This window comes from Onychomys torridus, chromosome 11 (assembly GCF_903995425.1).
Source record: "Onychomys torridus chromosome 11, mOncTor1.1, whole genome shotgun sequence".
NCBI classification, from domain to species: domain Eukaryota; kingdom Metazoa; phylum Chordata; class Mammalia; order Rodentia; family Cricetidae; genus Onychomys; species Onychomys torridus.
Genome location: NC_050453.1, coordinates 22,603,314 through 22,629,277, shown reverse-complemented (window position 1 = coordinate 22,629,277; position 25,964 = coordinate 22,603,314). Strand labels below are relative to the sequence as shown.

General features: G+C 43.1%; 1 protein-coding gene across 4 annotated transcripts in view; it reads left to right on the top strand.

Moving 5' to 3' along the window:
* Positions 1-25,672, top strand: part of Dcaf8 (DDB1 and CUL4 associated factor 8) — a 49,840-nt gene extending 24,168 nt beyond the window's left edge. For all 4 annotated transcript variants that reach the window (XM_036202757.1, XM_036202755.1, XM_036202753.1 and 1 more), the window contains 11 exons: positions 1,224-1,876; positions 2,827-2,967; positions 4,915-5,009; positions 9,756-9,866; positions 15,972-16,044; positions 16,533-16,590; positions 17,079-17,186; positions 18,451-18,581; positions 22,148-22,267; positions 22,991-23,107; positions 23,783-25,672. In XM_036202757.1, the coding sequence (XP_036058650.1) occupies positions 1,224-1,876; positions 2,827-2,967; positions 4,915-5,009; positions 9,756-9,866; positions 15,972-16,044; positions 16,533-16,590; positions 17,079-17,186; positions 18,451-18,581; positions 22,148-22,267; positions 22,991-23,107; positions 23,783-23,899 (1,724 nt within the window). In that variant the 3' untranslated portion in view covers positions 23,900-25,672. The remainder of the gene's footprint in view (positions 1-1,223; positions 1,877-2,826; positions 2,968-4,914; positions 5,010-9,755; positions 9,867-15,971; positions 16,045-16,532; positions 16,591-17,078; positions 17,187-18,450; positions 18,582-22,147; positions 22,268-22,990; positions 23,108-23,782) is intronic.
* The last annotated feature ends 292 nt before the right edge of the window (positions 25,673-25,964 follow it).

The window sequence follows — 25,964 nt, the reverse complement described above, 5'->3', positions numbered from 1 at the left end:
TGGTGGCTCTCACTATTTCTCTGATTTCTTTGGGCTTTCATCCCTGTATTTGGCTCTGTGTTTCATATTTAATAATACTGTTTAGAAATTTGTCTACACATTCCAGCACTTAACATCTTTTTTGGTTTTGAGTTTTGTGAGACTGGGTCCGCCCCCCCCCCCCAGGGTTTCTCTGTAGCTTTGCACCTGTCCTGGATCTCGCTCTGTAGACCAGGTTGGCCTCGAACTCACAGAGATCCGCCTGGCTCTGCCTCCCAAGTGCTGGGATTACAGGCGTGCGCCACCACCGCCCGGCTAGACTGTATCTTTTTGTATAGCCCTGGCTGGCCTTGAATTTGGGGTAATCCTCCTCCTGCCTCTGTTTTCTGAGTATGGGAATTCCCAGTGTGTGCCTCCATGCCTAGTGCCAGTGCAGCTTTGATCTTAATCTTTTATTGTAACCAAATAAACAGTTGTTCGAGGCCAGCCTGGTCTACAAATCGAGTTCCAGGGCAACACACAGAAACTTTGTCTTGAAAAACCTAAATAAATGAATAAATAAATAAATAAATAAAACCAAGACTTCCTCTCAGAAGTTCTGCCATTCCACTTTTTGAAGACATATAGCCCAGGGTGCCTTTAAAACTTGATGAAGAGGGGCTGGAGATGGCTCAGTGGTTCAAGAGCACTGACTGCTCTTTCAGAAGACCTGAGTTCAATTCCCAGCAGCCACATGGTAGCTCACAGCTCACTCCAGTTCCAGGGGATCTGACACCCTCACACCAATGAACATAATCTTAAATAAATTATTTTAAAAAAAAAAAGAAAAGAAAAGAAAAGAAACTTGCTGAAGATGACTTTGAATTACAGGCATGCAATTATCCTTTATGAGCATTTGGAAAGTAAACACATTTACTGAAATTTGTTTCTTGGTCTTTGGGGTAATAGTTTCTTTTTTTTGTTTTTTGTTTGTTTGTTTGTTTTGTTTTGTTTTGTTTTTTCGAGACAGGGTTTCTCTGTGTAGTTTTGGTGCCTGTCCTGGAACTCACTCTGTAGACCAGGCTGGCCTCAAACTCACAGCGATCCACCTGCCTCTGCCTCCCGAGTGCTGGGATTAAAGGCGTGTGCCACCACCACCCGGCCCGGGGTAATCATTTCTTAGGCCACAGTGGAAAGTCTTTCTGATCGCCGTCCTAATTATTTTTCCTCATTTCTTTTCTTTGCATCTATCCATTAATGTCCAGGAAGCCTGTCTAGCAGTCCAGAAGAGATGTCTGGAGCTGAAGAGGGAAGGGAGACATCCTCAGGTATTGAAGTAGAGGCCTCAGACTTGACTTTGAGTTTGACTGGGGATGATGGTGGCCCCAACCGTACCAGCACAGAAAGTCGAGGCACAGACACAGAGAGCTCAGGTGAAGAAAAGGACTCTGATAGCATGGAGGACACTGGCCACTATTCCATCAACGATGAAAACCGAGTTCATGACCACTCAGAGGAAGAGGAAGAGGACCAGCCTCGGCATCGTGTACAGCGCAAACGGGCCAGCCGTGATCAGGACTCGTCAGATGATGAGCGAGCCCTGGAGGACTGGGTATCCTCAGAGACAACAGCTTTGCCCCGACCTCGCTGGCAAGCCCTTCCTGCTCTTCGGGAACGGGAGCTGGGTTCAAGTGCCCGCTTTGTGTATGAGGCTTGTGGGGCAAGAGTCTTTGTCCAGCGTTTCCGCCTGCAGCATGGGCTTGAGGGCCACACCGGTTGTGTCAATACCTTGCACTTTAACCAGCGTGGAACCTGGCTGGCCAGTGGCAGTGACGACCTGAAGGTGGTGGTGTGGGATTGGGTGCGGCGGCAGCCAGTACTGGACTTTGAGAGTGGCCACAAAAGTAACGTCTTCCAGGTAAGACAAAAAGACGTACTAGCGACTTGATAATCAAGCATGGGGGTAGACAAAGTTGAGTTACTGCTTAGAGCAGAAGCTGGTAAGTAGCAAGTTGTGATTGGAATTAGATATAAGGACTTGATGCAGCCTTGACTCCATAATGATATACTGAGGGCCCTATGGCAGCCTTTTATTTCCTTGCACATAAGGACTATTAAGTCCCAGTATGGGTAGGATGCTTGAAACTCATATAGGTGCATCAGTACAAGGCAGTGTAGGAGAGTGCACAGGCTCTGAACCAAACTGCTTAGTGTTCAGATCCTAGCCCTATGTAAGTTTGGACAGTTATTTACCTTGTACTTTGAGTTTATGTATCTATGAAATAGGGCTTGTAACACATCTTATCAGCACTAAATAACAGAGCACATGTACTTGAGTACTCTCCAGTACTCAGGAAAAAGAAAACAAGGGGAGCTAAGCACTTTGGATTCATGGCTGGTATTTAGTTGCTTTTGATAAAATTTGGCTAATATTGATTATTCTATGGAGATACTACACCTTAGTCCCATTGTTCATACTGGTCCTAGCCACTCATCTATAAGCATGTCCTTTTTCTTTCTTCTTTCCAGGTTCCTTTCCCTTTGTGGCATATTTATGTTTGTTTGGTAGATGAAGATTTGTCCTTGTTCCTTGCTTTTTCTGCCTGTAAGGCATAATTGCAGTTTACCAGTGTTTAATCACATAGTGTTCATCCTCCCAGAGCCATCCAGAATGCACTGATGTCAGAAGTGCCTTCCTTTCCCTTCCTTTTACTTCTGAGAGGATTTGGGCTTAGCTGTCTATACAGAGAGTAGGAAAGGTACATCCAGCTGTATGAGGAAAGGGTGACGAGGGGTCATCCACATGCTTTTCTCTGAAATTTACCTCTTTAATTTCTTTTGTGCCCCTTTTCATTCTTAATACTCCAGGCCAAGTTCCTTCCTAACAGTGGTGATTCCACCCTGGCTATGTGTGCCCGGGATGGCCAGGTCCGTGTGGCGGAACTATCTGCTACACAGTGCTGCAAGAACACAAAGCGTGTGGCCCAGCACAAGGGAGCATCCCACAAGGTAAGGAAGCCTTTGTTCCCAGGATGTGGGTCCAGATCCTCTGGATCTCAGCCAGCGTTTCTCTCGTGTTCCCTTTATTCTCTCCACCTGCCTTACTTCATTCAGCCCTAGGTTTGTTAAGAAGGGAGCAAAAACAGCTGTCCTAAAGTTTCTGAAAAACAAGTATTTGAAAGACCTTCAGCTCATATACTTACATAGTTTGGTTGATTATCCCTAGCCCCTGGCTGGGTGTGGTGGCTTATAACTGTAACCCTAGTATTTGGAAAGCTGAGATAGCATTGCTGTGAGTCAGAGCTAGCCTAGGCTACAGAGTGAGACTGTCTTGAAAACCCCAAAATAAACAAACCTAGCCCCAAGCTGAGAGATCCTGGAGTTCATGTGTCTTCTTAAACCTCTGGAGTTCACTCTGATTGTTTTTAAATCATTTTAATGGTTCCTAGGAGCTGGTGGTTGGTTCCTCTGGTAAGAAAAGTCCTGATTTTTCTGCTCAGTAAGTAGCCTGTGAATAGCCATGTTATAGGAAGCTTTATGTAGAGCTGTGAGTACAGAATGGATTGTCATGGTGGTAGCCAGGGAAGCTAAGAGCTTCCTAGCCCCAGGATAGATTTATGTTCTTCCTTGCAAAGGATGATACTCTCTTTAAAAAACTCTAAGAAAATTTGGAGGAGACCAGAAGGCTCAAGAAAAATACCCACTTTGATTTGTAAGTCTAGTTCCCACCCACTAGGTCACTAATTTTTAGAGTTAAGATATAGGGACTGAGAAAGAAAGACATTTCTATATTTGTCCGCATGCCTGAATGTAATGGACTTTATTTTAGAATGAAGTCCTTTTTGGTTTTTTGAGACGGGTTCTCTGTGTAGCCCTGGCTGCCCTGGAGTTTACTGTGTTGACCAGGCTGGCCTTGAACTCAAAGAGATCCACCTGCTTATGTCGGGAGTGTTGGGATTAAAGGTGTGTGCTACCACGCCTGGCTTAGACTAAACTTTTTTTTTTAAAGATTGTATTTATTTATGTCCACCAGTGCTCTGTCTGCATGCACACCTTTATTCCAGATGAGTGGGAATCAAACCCAGGTCCTCTGGAAGAGCAGCCAGTGTTCTTAACAGCTGAGCATCTCTCCAGCCCGAGAATGAACTCTTAATAGTTGATGTTTTCCTTTGCTTTTGGGATTTGGTTAAAATAACAAATTACCTGTCCTATGTCCTGTATAGCATAAATGTACTATTAATTCACACAGTAAGGGTGAGTGAAGCCTAAAGTATTTCCGTTCTTGGGATTTTTTAAAGGTTTATTATATATACAGTGTTCTGCCTGAATGTATGCCTGCTTACCAGAAGAGGGCACCAGATCTCGTTACAGATGGTTTATGAGCTACCATGTGGTTGCTGGGAATTGAACTCAGGACCTCTGGAAGAGCAGCCAGTGCTCTTAACTGCTGAGTCTTCTCTCCAGTCCCCTTCTTCCCTTCTTAGGATTTTTATAAAACAAACAAACAACAACAAAATAAGTACACATTTGACTTGCTAAGACTTTTGTTTTTTTTTATTTTTGGTTTTTTGAGACAGGGTTTCTCTGTGTAGTTTTGGTGCCTGTCCTGGAACTCTCTCTGTAGACCAGTCTGGCCTCAAACTTGGAGAGATCCGCCTGCCCCTGCCTCCTTGAGTGCTGGGATTAAAGGCTTGCACCGCCACTGCCTGGCTAGGACTTGCTTTTATTTTTATTTATTTATTGATTTATTTGTTTTGAGACATGGTTTCACTATATAGACCAGGCTGCCCTTGAACTCACAAAGATCTTCAACCTCCCAAATTGAGATTAAAGGTGTGGACCTACCATGCCTGGCCTGCTAAGGCATTTTAATTGCTTCCCTTCTGAAAGGTAAGTCAGTGAACTAGATTCCCTCTAATGTTTAGAAACCACACCCTTTCCCTTTCTCTCCTTCAGTTGGCCCTAGAACCAGACTCTCCCTGTACGTTCCTGTCAGCTGGTGAAGATGCTGTTGTCTTTACCATTGACCTGAGACAAGACCGGCCAGCTTCGTAAGTTTAGCCAAAATACCTTTTTTTCGGAGATTTGTTTTAGTTTTAACCAGGTGATGGTAGGGCACACCTTTAATCTCAGCACTCAGGAGGCAGGGGCAGGTGGATCTCTGAGTTTGAGGCCAGCCTGGTCTACAGATCAAGTTCCAGGACAGCTAGGGCTACACAGATTTGTTTTATTTTTATACTTGATTTTAGCCAAAAGGCCTAGAAGTGATGACTTATTTTATTTTCAATTTTGTATATGGGTGTATCTGTGAGGGTATATACACACGAGTACAGATGTTTACAGAGGCCAGAGGCTTCTAGACAATATCCTAGAAGATAGAGTTGCAGGTGGTTATGACCCACCCAACATGGATGCTGGGAGCCAAACTCTGGTCCTCTGCAAAAGCAGTATGTACTCTTAAGCTCTGAGCCATCTTTCTAGCTGGTAGTCACATTTTCTTTGCAGAACTCTATTTCTTGGCCTTAAAAATGTTCTACATGTAATAGTAATGTTGAACTCTTAGGTTCACCAAAATATAGTACCTTTAAACCTATGTATGATAAGAGATAGCTTCAGGTTTTGGAGAAGTCCTTCCTTCCTGTGTCTTTCTTTCTCTCTTTCTTTCTTTCTTCCTTCCTTCCCTTCCCTTCCCTTCCCTTCCCTTCCCTTCCCTTCCCTTCCCTTCCCTTCCCTTCCCTTCCCTTCCTTCACTCCTCTCCTCTCCTCTCCTCTCCTCTCCTCTCCTCTCCTCTTCTCTTCTCTTCTCTTCTCTTTTTTTAAAGATTTATTTATTTAGTTTGTATACAGTGTTCTGCCTGCATGTGTGCCTGCACGCCAGAAGAGGGCACCAGATCTCATTATAGATGGTTGTGAGCCACCATGTGCTTGCTGGGAATTGAACTCAGGACCTCTGTAAGAGCAGCCAGTACTCTGAGCCATCTCTCCAGCCCCGTGTCTGTTCATTAGCATGAAATGCCTACCCTACCTTAATTTTCAGAGAAAGCTCCCATTTTTAGGTAGATTTTAATAATTTGGTAATTTTGTGTTTTCCACTCACTTAGTACCTCCGTTTAGCTTACCAGAAGAGGCACATTACTCCACAGTCTAGTTAGAGGTATAGTCTTGTAAATGTTCAGTTAAATTACATACAGAAGCTGGGCAGTGGTGGCTTAAGCCTTTAATCCTGGCACTTGGGAGGTAGAGGCAGGCGGATCTCTGTGAGTTCGAGGCCAGACTAGTCTACAGAGTGAGATCCTGGACAGGCTCCAAAGCTACACAGAGAAACCCTATCTCGGAACACAAAACAAAACAAAAAGCATACATACAGAAAAGTAAAGGATAAATCTTGAAAATAAGATCTGATGCTGTAGTAGAGTTTTGTTAAACTATAGACAATTTGTACATGGAAATCTTTTTTCCCTTTTAACTGTGTAATGCCATAGAAAAACAAAGCAACTTTTTTTTGGTAATTTTTATTTTACTGTATGTGTATGTGTGCATGTCCTGTGGGGGGTGTGTGTGTGTGTGTGTGTGTGTGTGTGTGTGTGTATGAAGGTCAGAGGACAACTTTGTGGAGTTGGTTCTCTCTTTTTACCTTTATGTGGATTGCAGGAATTGAACTCGGGTCACCAGGCTTACACATCAAGTGCCTTTACCCACTGAGCCATCACTCTGGTTGAAAAACAAACAAATCCTGTGTGGATCAAGGCAGATCAAGTCAAATCTCAATCCAGTCATTACTAGTTAAATAGCTTTATATAATCGTCTGCATTTCAGTATCTTTGGTTATATCTCTCTCCCTTTCTAGAAATCTTGTAATACATACATATATTGCCATATATACATAGATACATATGTTGTCTTTTCATTTTTGTTGATTTTACAATAATTAAATCTTAAACTCATAATAAAGATACATAGACAAAATAGAAATGTTCCCTATGTATCTTTTCCCATTTTTTTCTAGCTATTAATAACCATTGTTAGTAATTTTGAATACTTTTCAGTCACTCGTGAATATGGTTATGTGTGACTTTTTCCTCCTAGTCGCTGCTTTTCAATGATCTCTATACTTTTTTTGTGGGGAGGGGAGCAAAGATAAGGTCTCCTGTAGCCCAGGCTGGCCTAGAACTCACAGTTTATTCAAGGATGGCTTTGAATTCCTGATGATCCTACCTGATGCATACCACCATGCCTAGCATCTATATTCTTTTAATGGAAAGCTGTATAAATTTTAAAATCAAAATTTCATTGTCCAGAACAGTTCTAGGTTGGAGTGACTGACCAGGCAGAGAGAATGCTAAAATGCCATATGGGTGCTGGGAACTAAACCCAGGTTCCTTGAAAGAGCAGCCAGTTCTCTTAACCTCTGAGCCATCTCTCCAACCCAGGTTCCTTTTAATAGTTTCTTGTTGTCTTTCCTGTAAGTTTATTAATCTGCGTGATATCCTATCTGGTAAATTGACAATTAGATCTAAGAAAAGTTTTGTAAGAACTACTCTCAATGTGAGATAAATTATGGCTGGTTAGCTAAATTCTTGTAACCAAAGGGTTCTCAGTGACATGAGGATCATCAGAAGGATCTTCTATGTGGCAACAGAAGGAATTTTGAAGTGCTGTTTTAGTTGATACATATTTATCTTCATAAATCCATTCTCTGCTAATTTGCTTCAGATAAGAGGAAAGGATACTGTTTTCTTTAGGATTACTTATGTTATAGAAATCGATAGCTCGGTTTTTAAATGTGTATGTGTTGGTTTACTTTTAAAATTACATTTATTTGTGTGTATGCATGCGTAATGCACATGTGCAGGTCAGACATCAGTTTGAGGGAGTTGATTCTTTTCTTCCACCATGTGGGTCCTGAGGATCAGACTCAGGTTGTCAGACTTGATGGCAAATACTGTTACCCACTGAGCCATCTTGCTGGCACCCATTTTTTTTTTTTTAAATTCTCTTTGTTTGCTTACTTTTTATGTGTGCACACGTTTGTGCCAAGGTGTGCATGTGAAAGTCAGAGGATATTTTGAGGGAGTCTCTTCTCCTTCCCCGTTTTGGAACCTGAGGCTCAAACTCAGTTTGTTAAGCACGGCAGTGGGCCACTTCTCCCGCTGAGCCATTTGCCAACTCTCCGTCTTATCTTTCTGATAGGGTCTCACTGAATTTGGAAAGACTAACTGGCCAGCAAGCTTTGGGGGTGATTACCCTTTGCCTCCCCAGCACTAGGATTAGAGGTGCATATCTTCACGTCTAGCCTTCTTTGTGGGAGCTCTGGCTCTAACTCAGTATGGCAGACATTTCACTAGTGAATCCATCTCTCCAAACCCAAAAGCCAGGCTTTCAGTGACTTTTTTTTTTTCTTCCCTAAAAATTGGGAGCTAGCCTTTGATCTCCAGGACTTTTTAGCTCACTGTTGCTGTGGATCTTTGAGCACTCCTTGTATCTCCAGGTAACTGGTATCATGTTATCTAAGGCACAGCACACTCATTCACATGCATTTATTTAGCATTTTGTGTGTTTGGGTATTTTTCCTACATCTATGTCTGTTTACTACATATATGCAGTGCCTGGGGAGGCCAGAAAGGACATTGGATCCCCTAGAGCTGGAGTTCCAGGCAGTAGTAGACCGCTGTGTGGGTGCTGATAGTCAGACTCAGTCCTCTGGAAGGGCAGACAGTCCTCTTCTGCCCACTGAGCCATCTCTTCACCCCCAGCTTACATTTTTTATTATTTCATATATATTATACAAAATGATGGGTTCATTATTACATCAAGTACATATAATATGGTTCAATCATCGGCACCTCTAGAGTCTTCTCTTACTCCCTAAAGCATCTCCCCTTTATTTTGGGGGTGGGGTTCGAGACAGGGTTTCTCTGTGTAGCTTTGGAGCCTGTCCTGGAACACACTGTGTAGCTCAGGCTGGCCTCAAACTTGCAGCGATCCGCCTGCCTCTGCCTCCCGAGTACAGGGATTAAAGGCATGCGCCACCACCGCCCGGCTATTTCTTCCTTTTTTAAAGACAAGGTCTTATGGGACCCAGGCTGACCATTCATTCTTTAGATGGCTAAGGATAACTTCAGCTCCTGATCTTCTTGCCTCTATCTTCTGAGTGCTGGCATGTGCCACCTACCCAGATTATGTGGTGCTGAGGATTGAAGTCATGGCTGTGCATTGGCTGAGAAATCAAGATTTTTCTGCCTCTACCTTCTAAGTGCTGGGATTACAGACATGCTGTGGTGGGAGCCTTTTCTCTTTCTTGCTGTATTTTCTTTTTCTCTTTCTCTTCCATCATGGAGAAAAGCATGCAGTATGTCTTTATGACTGGTTTAATTACTTACCATGATGACTTCCAGCTTATTCTCCTCAGACAACACTAGAAAGTTACTTCATGTTTGCCTCTAGTCTTCAAAACAGCATAGTGCATTTTATTTTATTTTGTTGCTATTCAGAACAAAATAAAACCTATTTTTTTTTTTTTTGGTGCAGATTAGAATTTGATTTCTTATTAGTCATGTCTGCATTTGCTCTGCTGATTTTTTTATGACCATATTGGGTCTTTTAGTTTGGGGGGGATTGCTGGGGGCAAGGGGCATTTTTCACTAACCCTGATTGGCCTGGAGGTCACTGTAGCCCATGCTGACTGACTTCAGGCTGTCAGCCTCCTGAGTGCTGGGGTTACAGATCTGAGCTACCATGCTGAGAGCTCCCTCTGGGTCTTCGGGACAGTCTGACTGTATGCCTTTTTTACTCTGAAGGAAACTGGTGGTGACGAAGGAGAAGGAGAAGAAGGTGGGGCTGTATACAATCTATGTGAACCCTGCCAACACCCACCAGTTCGCAGTCGGCGGGCGAGACCAGTTTGTACGGTGAGTGTCAGTCCTTTGTGTCTTTGGGAGTTGGAGACTCAGGCCTGGTGTATATTGCAGATACTCCCCATGCTAAGTTAGCAAATTGTAGGAATTCATTAACTACCACATTGATCTTTTTACCCTTTTTTTGGAAATGCTCAAGCACCTTCTGAGACATTTTGATCCCTATGACAACAGCCTGCGGAATTTTATATTATGGGGATTATTGGTTTTTAAAATTAGTATATTTTATTTGTATTTTGTCTGTTTGTATATAACTGGGCACCATGTTCATGAATGGTGCCCGAGGAAGCCAGAAGAAAGCGTCAGATCTTCTGGGACTGGAGTTAGAGATGGTTGTTGGGCATTGTATGGGTGCTGAGAATTGAACCTGGTCCTCTTAAGTGCTATGCATCTTTTCAGCCCTGGGATTATCACATTTTAAAGAAGATTGATAAATTTGTCCCACATAGTGGCTAAGACATAAACCCATATGTGTTTTCCATGATTTTCCTACATAAATCAGTGTTGTACTAGCAGTCTTCAAATAATTTAAATTTAATTTTAGTATTATCTATGTGAGTATGATGTATGTATGAAAGGTGTGTGCTATAGTGCACATCAGCATGCGTGTAGAAATCGGAGGACAACTTTGTGGAGTCACTTTGTGCGTTCCATTTGTTGGGGAATCAAACTCAGGTCCTGAGGCTGGCATCATTGAGCAGCATGTGTTTACCCAGTTAATCATCTTGACGGCTCTGCCCTAGCACTTGGAGCGCTGGTTAGATTTAGTGAAAACTGGCTTGGGAGCACTCTGTAACTGAGGGCTTTGTCTCTGTTGTCCTGAACCACTTTTCTTTATCTGTAGTCCTGTATTTGTTACTGTGAACATCTGGTTTTCATACTGGCTATTGAGACACATCCTGAGGGAAAACAGACAGCATTCTTTCAGTCCCCATTGTACCAGTTGTTTTCCTTCTGACCTTATTCCCTAGCTAGCCAGCTGCTGTATTTTAACTACATTTCTTTGGGATTGTCAGTTTGAAAAAGGAGGGATGGCATAATTAGAAAAATCATGTTTTGTTTTTCTGTTCTGCTGGTAGTTGAAAAGTAACATCTTCTTTTGGAATGAAAGCACACTTTTTAAAACTTGACATGACTTGTATGTATTAGAATTGTGAGAGAAGGTTTCAGAATATATGACCTCCTTTGTTCAAGGGTTCTGGATAATTTGTTACTCTTTCAAAATTTATTTCTTTCAGTCAATAGTCTTTAAATATATAGCAATATTTTGTGTGTGCATCATGGTGTGACTGGTGCCCAGAGAGGATAGAAGAGGGCTTTGGATCTCCTAGAGGTGGACTTGTAGGTGGTTGTGAGCCACCATGTGGGTTCTGGGAATCGAACCTGTGTCCTCTGCAAGAGCAGCTAGTGCTCTTAGCTGCTGGCCCATCTCTCCAGCCCCCTATTATTTTTATATAAGATGCTGTTGATCAAAAAGGCTGTTGTCAGAGCTTTCTGAGTTAAAACTCCAAGTTTAACTTCTAGTTGGCCTTTTTTTTTTTTTCTTGGAGAAATAGATTGCTTGAAAAGTCTCTTATGGAGAATTTAACCACTAGGACCAAGAGGTTTAAAGAGAAATTGATGAGTTGGATGTATTGACTGTTCCAAAGATCTTAATAAAGTTCCAGTGCCCTGTTCCACAGTTTATAATTTCCCAAGGCTAGTTGGGCTGAGAATTGTTTTTATTTTATGTGGACTGGTGTTTTGCCTGCATGTATGCACATCTGTGTGAGGGCTATCGGGTGCCCTGGAACTGAAGTGACAGTTCTGAGCCACCATGTGGGTGCTGGGAATTGAACCTGGGTCCTCTGAAAGAGCAGTTAGCGCTCTTAACCACTGAGCCATCTCTCCAGCTCCAGGCTGAGAATTGTTACAGCATTTCATTCAGCAGAGGAATAAAATACTTAGATCTTTCCTTTCTTTTATCAGCTTCTGTGTTTTCAGTCTCTTTGTGTGCCCCAGTTTCTTAGCAGATGGTAGCCTACTTCTTTGTCAGGAGTACCTAGAGATTTTGAGCCACACTGACTCTACATGAGTCCAGAGTCCTGTCAGCACCTAGGTCTTCTTTGATAAGATACTCAGCTCAACTTTTCTGGTACTTTTCCAGTTTGGCTAGCTGAATGTTGGGATCACTTATTTTCTGGTACAAGTTTGAAAACATTTGTACCAAATACTGTATGTAATGACATCATTGCTTTTACTACTGCAATTTTCTTTCAAAAAAGAAGCAAGGAATACAGAGAGATAGCCTACTCAACCTCAAGGCTTCACATAATTATTTTATTTTAGGGTTATGAAAACACATTTAAAGGAAGGTTTAAGGAGACATACTTTTTGACCTAAAGCCAAAGCAAACAAAAACAAAGAAGAAAAGAAATTAATAAATGTAAAAAAGAAATTATCAGATGGAGTCAATTTGAGTGTGAGTCCCTACTATTATTAAACTCTACTTAGATTGATTTAAGAGTTTAGAGGAGTGCAGTGATAGAGCATTAGAAGAAATGTGGCCAGGCAGTGGTCTCGAAAAACCAAAAAAAAAAAAGGAGAAAGAGAGAAAAAAATGAATGTACTTACCAAGTAAAGAAAAGTATATGTGAGTTTGGAGATAAATTTGATAGTTTACTTGGTTGATTTGTAAACTTACTGTTCTAAGATTTGGGACTAGGCTCTGGTTTATAAGGCACAATTAATACATAGTCCTCCTGTCCTGACGTTGAGAATAATGCATCAGAAGAACATCAGATTAAGGTCAAATAGGGGAGAAGTCTGGGGTGGCAAGTTAGTGGTTGCCTGAAAGCTTACAGAGGGTACAGTACAGGCTTTGAGAAGGGTGCTAGGGGACAGTCAGTTGCTAAGGTACTGGCCACACAAGCATGAGGACTTGAGTTTAGATCCTTAGCATTCATAAAATAGCTGGATGTTATGGCGCACACCTGTAATCCCAGCACTGGAGAGGAGAGACAGACAGATCCCTGGGGCTTGCTGTCTGTCCATTCCAACTGAATTGGCAAGCCCAGGTCCAGAAAATAGTAGACAACTTTGTACTCACCTTTAAGAAAAGTTTTACTGGAACACAGCCCTGATATTTATTTTCGCATTGCCCATCAGCATGGTAGTGCTCAGGTAGCAGAGCTCAGTCATGATAGACTTGGTAGCCTGCCAGGGTTTTCTGTCCTGCTAAACGGGTCAGTGGTGGCGCACGCCTTTAATCAATCCTAGCACTTGGGAGGTAGAGGCAAGCAGATCTCTGTGAGTCTGAGGCCAGCCTGGTCTACAGAGAGAGTTCCATGACAGACACCAAAACTACACAGAGAAACCCTGTCTCAGGGGAGAAAAAGAGAGTTTGCCAATTCCTGGTCTGGCATCCTATTTATGATTGGAGGAAAAAGAAAAATACAGGATCTCTTAAAAGACAAAGAACAAAGAATATTGGGTGCTGAGGAACCCAAAGTATTCCATTTACCAAACAGCATCCCACTGTAGTCTTGGCTGGAGTGATCTGCCTACCTTTGCCTCCTGAGTACTATGATTAAAGGTATGTGCAATCATGCTGGGCTATTTACTGAAATTTTTAATGGGTTAGTGACATTTGAGCTCTGTTAATTTACTTTTTTTTTAAGAAAGAGTTGTTGATTTAAACTTAGTTGAAAGAAAAAAATTGACAGTTGATAAATTTATTTAGGAGTGATATAATCATTTTTCTGTGTTGGTGCTTGTGGCTTCATTTAGTAAACATTTCTTGGGTATTCTCTTTATGCCAAATGTTTAGATATTGCCAAGGATACATTGATTCATTTATTAGCATGTATTGTATAGGAAAATATGTAAGGTACATGTAACTTACCCGGTATTATTTGAGTGAGTAAGTAGTAGGTAATATTTAACTAAAGTCTAACTAAAATATACTGGAAACTAATTCACTTTGTTGTGGTTTTTATTTGCATCCAGAAAGAATTAAAGACAATTGGGTAATTAGTATTCTAGTTAAAAAGAACAATATAGGTAGAGCTATAGTAATAATAAGTTGTGGCGGTGTAATTGCAGGAAAGGTGGGCAAGGCTTTCCTTCTTTCTGTGAGACACTGTCATATATCTATAGCTCAGGCTAGCCTTGTGCTCTGTGTAGCTGTGGTTGGCCTTAAAACTCTTACTCCCGCCTTTGTTTCCCACATGCTAGGATAGCAAGTGTGGGCTACCACTCTAGCTTGACCATGGTTTGTTGTTGCCTTTGGTTTGGTTGGGAGTAATGTATAGGAGCTTGAGAAAGTCATAGTTAGGTTTGGATGTCATGTGTAGGGTCTTGAGCAAGCTATAGGTAACCATTCTAAGAATTTGAGCTTTTGTTTCCAGTAAAGTGTTCAGAAATTACTGAGGAGATTTAAATAGGGAACTTATAAAGTTTTTTATTTTGTTTAAAATTATGATGGCAACATGAGCAGGAAAATCAAAAGGACTATCAACAGTAGTGTAAGCAAAACAAGATGGAAGTAAGTGGGAAAAGCAGATCGAACCCAAACAGTAGACAAGAAAACGATTTATACAAGAGAGAAAAGACCTGGGGAGGAGTGGGAGATGAATACGATAAAAACGAAACACATCAAATACATAAAAATAAGTTTTAAATGAGACCGAGACAGAGACCTGGTACCTGGTGTGGTCATTTGTGTTAAGGATAGTATCATTAACAGATTGAGGGGCTAGGGATAGGTTTGGAGAGAGTTTAATTTTGGAAGGAAAATGAGTTTGCTTTGGGCAACCTAGTATAATATCTGGTTGTTAAGTAGATGTTATAGATGTTAAGTCTGGAACTCAGAGTAAGAGGCACGGCTTTAGGTTTCCAGATGTAAGGAGCTAATGGTAGTTAAAGCATGTTAATAGAATTTCCTCATCAAAAGTAACCTCCCCTAATCTATAAAGGATGTATTCCCTGGTGGTGTTAGCTTTGAACCCCTGGATAGTAATAAACCCTAAAAGTACTAGTTTTTGTTTTGCTTTGTTTCTCATCTATACCTATGACAAGTTATAAATTAGGCATAGTGATTGATAAGCAGCAATAATAGTAAAGTAGAATGTTATAGAAATACTATAGGGAAAGTTATTAAAACTAATGAGTTGGTTTTTTTTCTGGACTTTTTCACTCAACGTTTTGACTAGTTGACTACAGGTAACTTCAGGAGATTCATTTCAGGTGATTTGGGGGTAGTTTTTGTGGCCTATGAGAGGGAGAACTAGCCAAATAAAAGTTCAAGGAAGGAGGGATGGAGAGATGGCTCAGCAGTTATGAACACTTCCTTTCAGAGGATCTGGGTTCAGTTTCTCCCACCTACATGGCAGCTCACAACCACCTGTAACTCCAGTTCTCTGTAGTCTGGCACTCGATTCTGGCCTGCAGCACTGTACATGTGACGCATGTACATACATGCAGGCAAAACACTCCTAAATGAAAAAACTTCAAAGGCCTTAAGACCTGCTTACATAAAATATGGCCTTTGCTCATGAATAATACATGCTTTGAGGTAAGTAACATACATATAAAAAGTGTGATTATTAATTGCTTCAGTGAAATTAAACCATAAATGGGGCTTAAGTGATGGATAGTTGGTCTATAAAATGTGGGATGTGATGGTGCTTACTTGCAATCCCAGTCAGTGCTGGAGAGGCAGCGGCAGGAGGATCCTTGTGGCTTGCTTACCAGCCAGTCTAGCATCATTGGTGAGCTCCAGGACAATGAGAAACCCTTTTGTAAAGGATGTGGATGGTGCTCCAAAGGATGACACCCAAGGTTGTCCTCTGGCTTTCACATACATGAAACATACTACCACTAAAATAAATATTAAAAAATGACGTAAAACTTGACAAGTCACTCCAAATGGATATAATTGAGGATTACTGCTTTTTGAAAAATACCTGGATAAGGCAAAGTTTGTAAATGGGTTAGAGAGGGAGGAACGCCTTGCCTAAAGAGAAGAAAGCGCAAGCTTGATTAGGAAAGAGCCTTTGTCTTACAGCTCTGCAGGGATGGCTGTAAGTTTTGACCCTTTGATTGCTTCTTTAATTAAAGGATTTATGACCAGAGGAAGATTGATGAGAATGAGAATAACGGAGTTCTCAAGAAATTCTGCCCTCACCACTTGGTAAGACCCATGGAGACCAGCGGCTCCTGGCTTCCGAGACTTCCTCTTCCTGAGCCGCCTACATACTTACTGGCGTAATGCGAAGAGTTTGGAGTTTGAAGTCAGACAGATTTTAATTCTGGTTTTCTTACAAGTTTTCTGATCTTAGGCAGCCAGGTGACTATCTTAGCCTCAGTGTTCTCAACAGCAAAATGGAGATTGGCACCATCATGGTGGCCTAATGAGATAATGGATCTGAAGTGGCTAGCACACAGAAGAGAGCCAAGACAGGGCCTCACTAAGACTCTACTTGAGGTGGACATGTTTCCTCAGTTACGTACCTCACTCTCACTCTCTCTTACCCCTCCCCTCCCTCTTCCTATTTATCTCTTGTTTGTCTATCTCTGGGAAAAAATACAGGGGAGTTTCTAGAAAAACCTGTTCCTGAAGTTGATGAAACAAATGGGGTGGGGGTGAGGGCATCAGTCAGTATCTGCTCCTTATTGCAGGTGAACAGTGAGTCCAAAGCAAACATCACCTGTCTTGTGTACAGCCACGACGGCACAGGTACGTGAGCAGGACCCAGCTCCTAGGCTGTCCAGGGAGCTGCTGAGTCAGTGACCCAGGTGCTCTCCAGTGTTCACCACTGTACTGTAGCTCCAAGTGGAACAGCTGAGAATAGTTCCTGATGGTGAGCATGTAGTGGGAGGGTATAGCAGATGACCTTTGGAAATGCTTCAGATGACATTTCACGGGCTTGTCCTGAAGCCTAGGCTACTAGCTTAAGCAAGTTCTAATGCCTTTGATTCCCTAGTAAGTTAGAGGGTGTGATCTCCTGAGTGTCCTACTGGTACCCTGGGCTGGTAATGCGTTCGTTCATTGTAGACCCTACGTAACCTTACCTGCCTGCCGTTCCAAACTAAGTAAGATGGGTGCTAAGAGGACCCACTGTCAGCAAGAAGCCCCATTTCAGACAACCTCCTTTCCCCGCCAAATCTCCTAGTCTCTGCATTTTTCAGCCTTTGCCTTCACTGCTGTGTTCTTGTTCTTGGCAGAGCTCCTGGCCAGTTACAATGATGAAGACATTTACCTCTTCAACTCTTCTCACAGTGATGGGGCCCAGTATATTAAGAGATATAAAGGTCATAGAAATAACGCTACAGGTGAGTCTGCCTTTCTCGGTTTCTGTGACCCAAGTCACACTGAAAACCTGCATTATCTTATTCCCGTTGTCTAGGTGGGGACTACCTAGGGAGTAGGCTGCCTGAGTCAACTTGGCCAGTGTGAGCTTATGCCTAGTTGGGCTGGAATCTTCTTTTTTCCAATGTGATTCGGGGCAGTGATGTTGCCTCCAGTTGGTTGAGCATAAAGCTAGACTTTACTTTCTGTGATTTCACATACTATAGAGTAGGCACAGAGGCCCTGTTACAAAGTCAGAAAGCTGTAGTGCTGAATTACATAGACTGTGTGTCAGATGGCATCTTTAGAGGGAGAGGGGTGATTCTTTGGAATAAAGCAAAGTAGGGAGGAAGAGTGGTGGATCTAGCCTAAGTTTCCAGTGAAGTTCTCTGTCTGTGCTTCCCAAAAACTGGGGCTCACTGGACTCACCTCGGTCTCTTTATAAGAGAGCACTGATGCCTGTCGCCCCCACCCTCCACATTTGATTTAATTGGTGCTGGGTGCAGCTGGAGCATGTCATTTTGAGTGTCCTAACTGGTTCTAATGGAGAGAAGGCAGGCAGTTACTGCACTTGGTGGGTACCGCTCCTCCCAGCTGTGTGTCAGCATTTGATTTGGAGACGGTCATAACTGACTTTTTCTCTGGACTGGTAAGAAGGAAAGAGGGGCAGATTCCATTATGTGGGCAAGCAGAAGGAAAAGTGTCAGTCTTGTGGTGGTATATGGAGCTGGTTCTAATAGTTGGACTCCTGTCTTTTACAAATTCTAAAGATTTGGGCCCTTTTCCTGAAGTCTGATAGTGAGCATAATCAGGTGCTGCTTATAGGTGACTGTGCCATGTACCTTCATTAATCACAGGTCAGCTGATGACCTAATTAACACTGACTGGGAACGCCAAGAATAATCCTAGGGCCTAAGAGTGGGAAGAGCTGAAATGAATCAGGTTGGGACAGATAGATAGGGCATTAGTTTAAAGCCTATACCTGATAAAGTATCACTGAAGCAGACTGTTGCCCAGGGACAGAAGACTCCTGATAGATCTCTTTGGAAGAATGTAAATAGTCTCTGGGACAGTGTGATTCTTAATTATCTACACACACATACTCTCTTGATTTATTTTGTAGAAATAAAAAAAATTATTTGGCATTCAGCTGACTCAGTTTATGAATTACTGAGTTCTCAGTGAGGTAAATAAATACAGGCCCGGTGCCAAACCTTATGTGGTTTCTTCCCCCATTTATCCTTTCAGTAAAAGGCGTCAATTTCTATGGCCCCAAGAGTGAGTTTGTGGTGAGCGGTAGTGACTGTGGGCACATCTTCCTCTGGGAGAAGTCCTCTTGCCAGATCATTCAGTTCATGGAGGGAGACAAGGGAGGTGTGGTAAGTATGGTGTGCTGGACTGGCTGGCCCTAGTTTCTTAGGTCAAAAAGGTAGGTCTTATGTGGGCCACTGGATTTTCACTACATGGTACCATGTTTTAGAGTTCCATACAGCTAAATTAAAGGTATTATGCCTTGAGAGTGCAGAGATTTTTGATGGAATACTTTCTTCTATTTCTTCCTTCTGCCCTTACAAGGCATAGTTTATTGAGAAGAAGAGAGGGTTTTAGGAAGCCTGAACAAACACATGGGCTTTTTCCAAAAAAGAAGACATTAGTTCAGGACAAACCCTCCTATACAATGTCAAAACAAGATATCTCCTGTTTTGGCTCTAAGTAAGCCAGGCAGTGACCCTGGCTGGCTCCTGGATCGGCAGAGAAAAGCTAGAGATGCACATTTATTTTTCTTGTATTTATTTTTAGAAGAAGCATTTTTTGAAATTCAGGGAAATAAGTATGGTTTGTAATTTATGGCATGATATTCAATATTAAATTTATTTGATGTACTATTTAGGAGAATATCCTTGTACTTAACAGATGCCTGCTGTATTTAGGGGAATAGTGCCATGCCTATTGTCAAGTGGATATAAATACACATAATGTACCTGCATATATGTAGAAAGGAAAGCAAACGTAATAAAGTACATAATTTTCTTGAAAAGAACAGCTGAACAGCCTACTAGATAATGTGGTCATATCATTGTCTGCCTGTCCTTTTTAGTTTTGCAAGCATCCTCTGTGTTAATGGCTCAAGAAAGAGTCATAAAAATCAAGTTAAAGAGTAAAGAATGGTCAGCTCTTATGATGTATCTAGCTTATCATATATATATATATATATATATATATTTTTTTTTTTTTTTTTTTCCTTCCTTTTTTAAGATATCCAGCATTAGGAAAGAGTTTCAAGACAGGGTTTCTCTGTAGTTTTGGTGCCTAGACCAGGCTGGCCTTGAACTCTCAGAGATCTGCCTGGCACTGCCTCCCGAGTGCTGGGATTAAAGGCGTACGCCACCATCGCCTGGCTCTAAATAGCTTTCTATAACAAGGTTTTTGAGCCACTGAAGAGGAGAGACATTTTGAAAGATTACACTTTACTAATTACCCAAGTTCTCATCCTTTTCCTTCTTCTAAGCTGTGGGGAACTCCACTATGACTTGATAAGGCAGTTTTAGAGTGTAAAACCTTGGCATCAGGATCCCATTCCTTCTTGCAGTTTTCTTGGTCTACTTATGAGGATATTTCGTATTTTATTCTGGTTTCTTCTAAATCTTTTGAACCTAGGACATACATATAAAGCTTCTGTAGCCTGAATGTAAGAGGAGAGGAATCTGTAAGTTCAAGATGTGTCTTCCTCTTCCCTGCTTGTATTTCCTTTCCTTCAAAGGTCCCTCCTGTCACCTGTAGTTAACAGGTTCAAATGTTGGAATCTTCATGAAAATTCTGCAATAGGCACATAAGTCCTTTCTTGGTCATAAACTGTTATCTTGCATTCTGTTCTAGAAAGATGCAGGGATAAAATGCCTCTCCCCACCAACACTTGTCTCTTCTCCAAAAGCATTCTACTGGCCAGTTTGCTTTCAGCTCAGCCAGTACCAGGGTTTGTTGATTAATCCAGTGCTCAGGGGGAAAGAGTATCTTCTTGGATGGGTGGTTCCCAGGCCAGAGTTTTCTTGATTCTGAGAGATGTAGTGGCTGTATCCTGAAGAGTTTATTTGTTCTTGCCTTTATGTCAGCCGAATATATTATCCATGTGGTTCTTACCTGGTTCCCTCTAAGACAGTTTTGTTTTTTGTTATAACCTTTCAGCAGTGGAGGTCACCAGGCTGTATGTAGCCTAGGTATAGATGATAAAGCATTCTGTATTATAAAGTAGAATGTTAGCATCAGAGGGATCTTAGAGTTTATTGCCCACCTTGCCTAGGTCTCCTAACCCATTCGGCTTCACAGGGACAAGAGTGGGAGATGATGTCAAGGAACAATTCCTTACTCTCCCAAAGAGCACTTGATGCTTTATCCCATTCCCTGCATCCCCCAGCCCAGTCTTCTAAGGCCTGAGTTCTTTTCTGTGCTCGAGCATTATTGACAGGTCTGGTGAGGTGACCAGGTCCCCTGGCCCAGAAGCGCTCTGTCGGCTTCCCCTGCAGGTTCCAACTCAGGTATTATATGTCACTTATTCTCTTGCTGTTGGCTTTGTCCTTAGGCTTAAGTCCCGAGGAATTGTTCCTTTATGCTTTTTAATTTTATTTTATTCTCTTGTTGGAAGCTCAAGATTACAGGTCTTTGGCAAGATTTCATGAGGAAATGGATGAATGAGGTCAGGTTTGCTTGCCTATGTGCATTGTCAAGTGTCTGTTGGTAACATTTTCATACTAGAGTTTGTTCTCTAGTGCTTCCTCAGGCTCCCAAGTTCACAGCCTAAAAAACTGCAGTGAGCTCCTTTGTGAAATCAGTGCAGAAGAGAACCAGGCTATCTCTTTTACTCTTAGGCTCAGACTTGGATTTGGCCTTCTGAGCCTGTCTTATTTGTAAACTCAAAGTTTACAAATGAAGTCTCTATTCTCTGTGCCTCCCTTTCTTTCCTTTTCCTTAGCTGTGGTCTGAGTGTGCAGGCCCAGCAGCCAAGCTTGGTCCAGAGAGAACTAAAAGAGGCTTTTTGCCAGGGATTTATTTTCTGGGACTATAGAGCAGAAGCAGGGCGGGGTGCTTTTCCTATCTGTTCCTCATCTGACTAAAAGTCTAAAAATGCTTTAGCAGCTAGATCTGGGACTGGCTCTTCCGGTGGGGATGGGAACTGCCCTGCCCTGCCTTGCCCTGCCCCGCTAAGGAAGCTCATGTTTTTGAGTTAGACAGTAGAGGGCATGGGTGCTTTTAGACAAAAGGAAACTGTCTTGAGACCAAATGTCTGCCAGCCACTGGTTTTCTCCTGCTGAGTGAATGAGGGTGACTGAAGCCGACTCCATGGAGAGACTGCTGGAGTACACAGTGCTTCCCTGGGCCGAGTTTACTATGCCCTTAGCACACATAGCAGGATGCTGCTGTCTGTGCTAAGGGCTCCTAAACAGACACAAACCTCCCTTCCCCCACCCCTTTAGTTCACCCTCTTCTCAGCCTCCCCAACCTCCAGTTAGTAAGCAGCACCAAGTGGGTATAATTGTCCATTTTCTCTGGAAGTACAGGGGCAGCTGCTGCTTTCCTAATTTTTAATTGTCACTGGTGAAAGCCACTGAAATACTTTTTCTCCAGCCTCAGAAAAACTGGAGCTTTAGATTTTGGGGTGAATGAGGCCATTACCTTATGAAGCTGCAATACGCATGGTCTGTCATTCACCTGCTCCTGGGGCTATGTCTAGGGATGCAGCCTCCCCTCATCTATGTATTGGACATGGTAGGTAGGCTGATTTTATATTCACTTTGTATCTCCTCTACTGCCAGAGCTATTTGGTCTAGGCTTGGATAGGTGGTCCTGCTTCAGCCCAGATCAAGAGCAGCTGTTGGCTCAAGACAGCCATAGTTTCTAAACTCTACTCCCATACGCTCCTGAGCCTCTGCTTTCTTTCCTCCCAAACTAGGTAAACTGTCTTGAGCCCCATCCTCACCTACCTGTTTTGGCAACCAGTGGCCTGGACCATGATGTGAAGATCTGGGCACCCACAGCTGAAGCTTCCACTGAGCTGACAGGGTTAAAGGATGTAAGTGACTGGCTGAAGGCCTTCATTTGTAGAAACAAATGTGTGCAACTGTTACCGTTCTTTAATGTCATGAGAAGGAATGACTTGTTGTTTAGTCATGTCCTCCCCCCTCCCAAGCTGAGGACTGAACCCAGGGCCTTGTGCTTGCTCGGCAAGTGCTCTACCACTGAGCTAAATCCCCAGCCCCGTTGCTCAGTTCTTTAAAGGCATTGCTCTGACATCTCCTCTCCTGGCTTTCCCTCACTGCCTCTGTGGGCACAGTCCGTAGCCGTAGAGCATCTCTGAAGTGCTTCTAGTTAGTAGGTAGAAAGCATCCTTAGGAAAAAGCTGTTTTATGTTAAAGTGTCCAACCTTCTCACTGACCTTGAGCATACTTTCCTAATCTAATCCAGCTCTGCATTAGCTTAATGGTTTCTGAAGGAATGTTTTATTGGGATGAAAGACAGTCTGCTTATCTCCTCTCCTCCCCCCAAACACACACAGTGCTGGGGACTGTACCCAGGACCTTGCACATGCCCTACTACCAAGCTACAATCTAGCTAGCTCTTGGTTTTCAGAGACAAGCTTTGAACAAGTAGCTCAGGCTGGCCCTGAGTTTGTGATCCTCCTGTCCCCGCCTCCCAGTGCTGGGTTACAGTCCTTTGCAGACAGCAACAGCAGTCCTGTTGAGGAAGCCCAGGGTTTCTGTTGGTTAGTGTCACTTCTGGCTCTTCTGGGTTCCAGGTGATTAAGAAGAACAAGCGAGAACGGGATGAAGACAGCTTGCATCACACTGACCTGTTTGATAGTCACATGCTGTGGTTCCTTATGCATCACCTGAGACAGAGACGCCACCATCGGGTAAGCCTCAGTTGGCAGGGAGCTCCCAAGGACTATGTGCCTTTGAATAAGGCTAGAAAGTTTCACAGCATACTTCCTTACTACTTTAAAAGAGGAATGGAGTGGTCTTGGTTGGGTGTCTCATCCACTGGCCTTTATTTATCCCTATTAGAGCAACTAGTGTAAAGGAGGCCCTGTGTGGTTTTGTTCTCTGTCACTATATATACAGTAGGTTATCTTTACAGTTTCAGTGGCAGGAGGGGGTGGAGAGGCGTGGAGAAGACATAATAGTTGCTCTGGGTGACCTGTGTTAACCGTCATGCTTTTTAAAAGGGGTTGAGAGCAAAGGTCAGCAAACAAATTTTTATTGAAAATGTAGCCACACTGGTTCCCTGTATTATCTGTAGCTGCTTTCATGGTACAGAGGCAGAGTTAAACAGTTCTAACAGAGACCATATGCCCACAAATATTTACAGTCTGGCCTTTTAAGAAAAGTTCTAAGCCAGGCACAGTAGTAAGCACCTATAATTGTAGCTACTGGGGAGGCTGAGGTAGGATTGGGAGTAACAGGTCACCCTAGGTTATTTAATTTAAAAGAAAAAGGGGGGGTGGTCTGCTGATCCCTGACCCAAATATAGATCTAATGTCTTGTCCTTGATCCAGGGACATTACTAACAAGGATTTCCCATCCTACAGCGCTGGCGAGAACCTGGGGTTGGGGCTACAGATGCGGACTCTGATGAGTCCCCCAGCTCCTCAGACACATCCGACGAGGAGGAGGGCCCTGACCGGGTGCAGTGCATGCCATCCTGAGGCCCCAAACTGAGGAGGGATGGGCTGGGGCTGCCAACCCGATCCTGCCCGGGCAACTCTTTCCGTTCCAGGCCCTTACATTCATCAGAAATGCACTTTGGACTTTTTGTTTAAATAAAGATATCCGAGAAGGACAGACCACAGGAGATTGAACCAGCAGAGAGCCCCTAGGAGTGAGAGACAGCCAGTATGAGCTTCCATGGAAAGGTGCAAAGGACTCAGCAGAAGTGGGCCTCTCCCATTGTTAGGGGAGAGGAACAAAGCCTTTCGTTAGCTGGCTTGGATAGGAAGTGGGGCTTATTTTTCTTTAACCCCCCTTGTTTCTTTGGTGGGGGGTGGGAAAGGACTGGCTGTTCAGTACCGAGGGGCTAGAGAGGAGGGTAGGAATGCCACTCTCTTTGCTTTAGGTTTTTCACCCTTTCCTCCCTTTGTTTTTTAAGAAGTCTGACAGTTCCATTGTTTTTGCCCCTGAGCAACCACATCCCAGGACCCGTTTTTTTGTCTGGGAGTCCCTCACTGTCCCAGTAGTTTTCTCTCCCCTTTCCACTGCACTTACTCTGTACTTACCAGGGTTTTGCACTTGATTATGTGTCCTCCACTTTCTCCTCTCCATCCCATCCCCCCCCTAATGGGGGTCTGGGATGGAGGTGATGGAGAAGTGGGGGGGCAAGAGGTGGAAGAACAGGAAGAAGTTACCTCTTTGTTTTGTTTTGAATTGTTGGGTGGCAGCAATTTCCCTGTCCCTATCACTGTTAGAGGCCGAATTTTATATCTATAAAGATATTAAAAAGCAAGTTAAACTTGGGTGTATCAAGTTAAAATTATTGTCAGAAGTTTAAATACCTATATATTCTCTATGAATACAATGCAATAAAGGGACTTGAAGGAAGACTGAGCGAGAGTGATGATACAGAGGTGCCGCGTGGGGTCAGCTTGCCGCCGTTTATATGGGACTGTCGGAGCCTGGGGCTTACCTTTAGGCTTCACAAGACTCAAATGGAAGGGTATTTAGCCGCGCCCTTCTCTGCCTTGGTGCAAAGGTTTGGAAAAACAAGAAATTCCTCTCCACTTTGCCTCAGGGCTCGTAATTCCCTTAAGTCTCATGGAGGATCCCAGGATCGCTCCTCTCCTTGGCGGCTGGCCTGTCTTTAAAGTATGACTGAAGTGTGACTTGAGGAAGGGCACCACTGTTACAGACCTTCTCCCGGTTCTGTGTATGGCAGACAGAAAGCACACTTGACCCCGGTCCTTAGCTGCTTGACTCTTTAAGCCATTCGACCCCATACCAGCTCCCTTCCTAATGGAAGGATGAAGGGAAAACTTCCTGGGAATTGAGGGACAAGCCAGTAATTGGGAGATTTATTCTGGTGACTGCGGCTTAGACACCTGTCTTAAACATTGGTCACTGAATACGAAAGTCCCTGTTGAATTCTTGCCCTAAATGCTTTTGCTGCTATTCCTTTGCCCCTAGTTTTCACAAGACTCAATCAGGAATCCTACCTACATCCTGGGTCATTTCGATTTGACCACACTGGGCCAGGAAGAAGGGGGGAAGAGCAGAGGGTGGTCTTCCTACACACTCCTTCCTCCTGACCCCTTCCTAGCAGCTCAGACCAGATGCCACCTACCATACTTCCTTCCTGAGGCAGGGAGTATAGTAGCAAGTAGTCTTTTATGTCCTCACTGCTAGCAGGATTATGAGGTGGGCTTAAACCATGCACTCTGGAATTTGTTGTATTTTTTTCTCAGTAAAGCTTTTCCCCCCTGACTGTTGCTTTGTGTGGTATGTGGTCTGTTTATTTGTTACAGTGTACTTTTGTTCCTTCCAGTATAAATGCTTGATTCTGCCAAAGTTCAGTCTGGGGTATCCCTGTTTCTAGTGCTTGAGCTACAGAATGCTGTAAGTGGGATAGGCCTGTTTATGTTAGTGGTACTTAGAGATGAGGTGGGGTGGGGGGCGTGCTATTTGGGGATGTTTTCCAGGCCCTTGTTTGATACTAAAGTGAATGATAATAGGGAAAACATGGTTACGCACCCCCTCCCAGTCAGGTTCCCCAACTCTTAA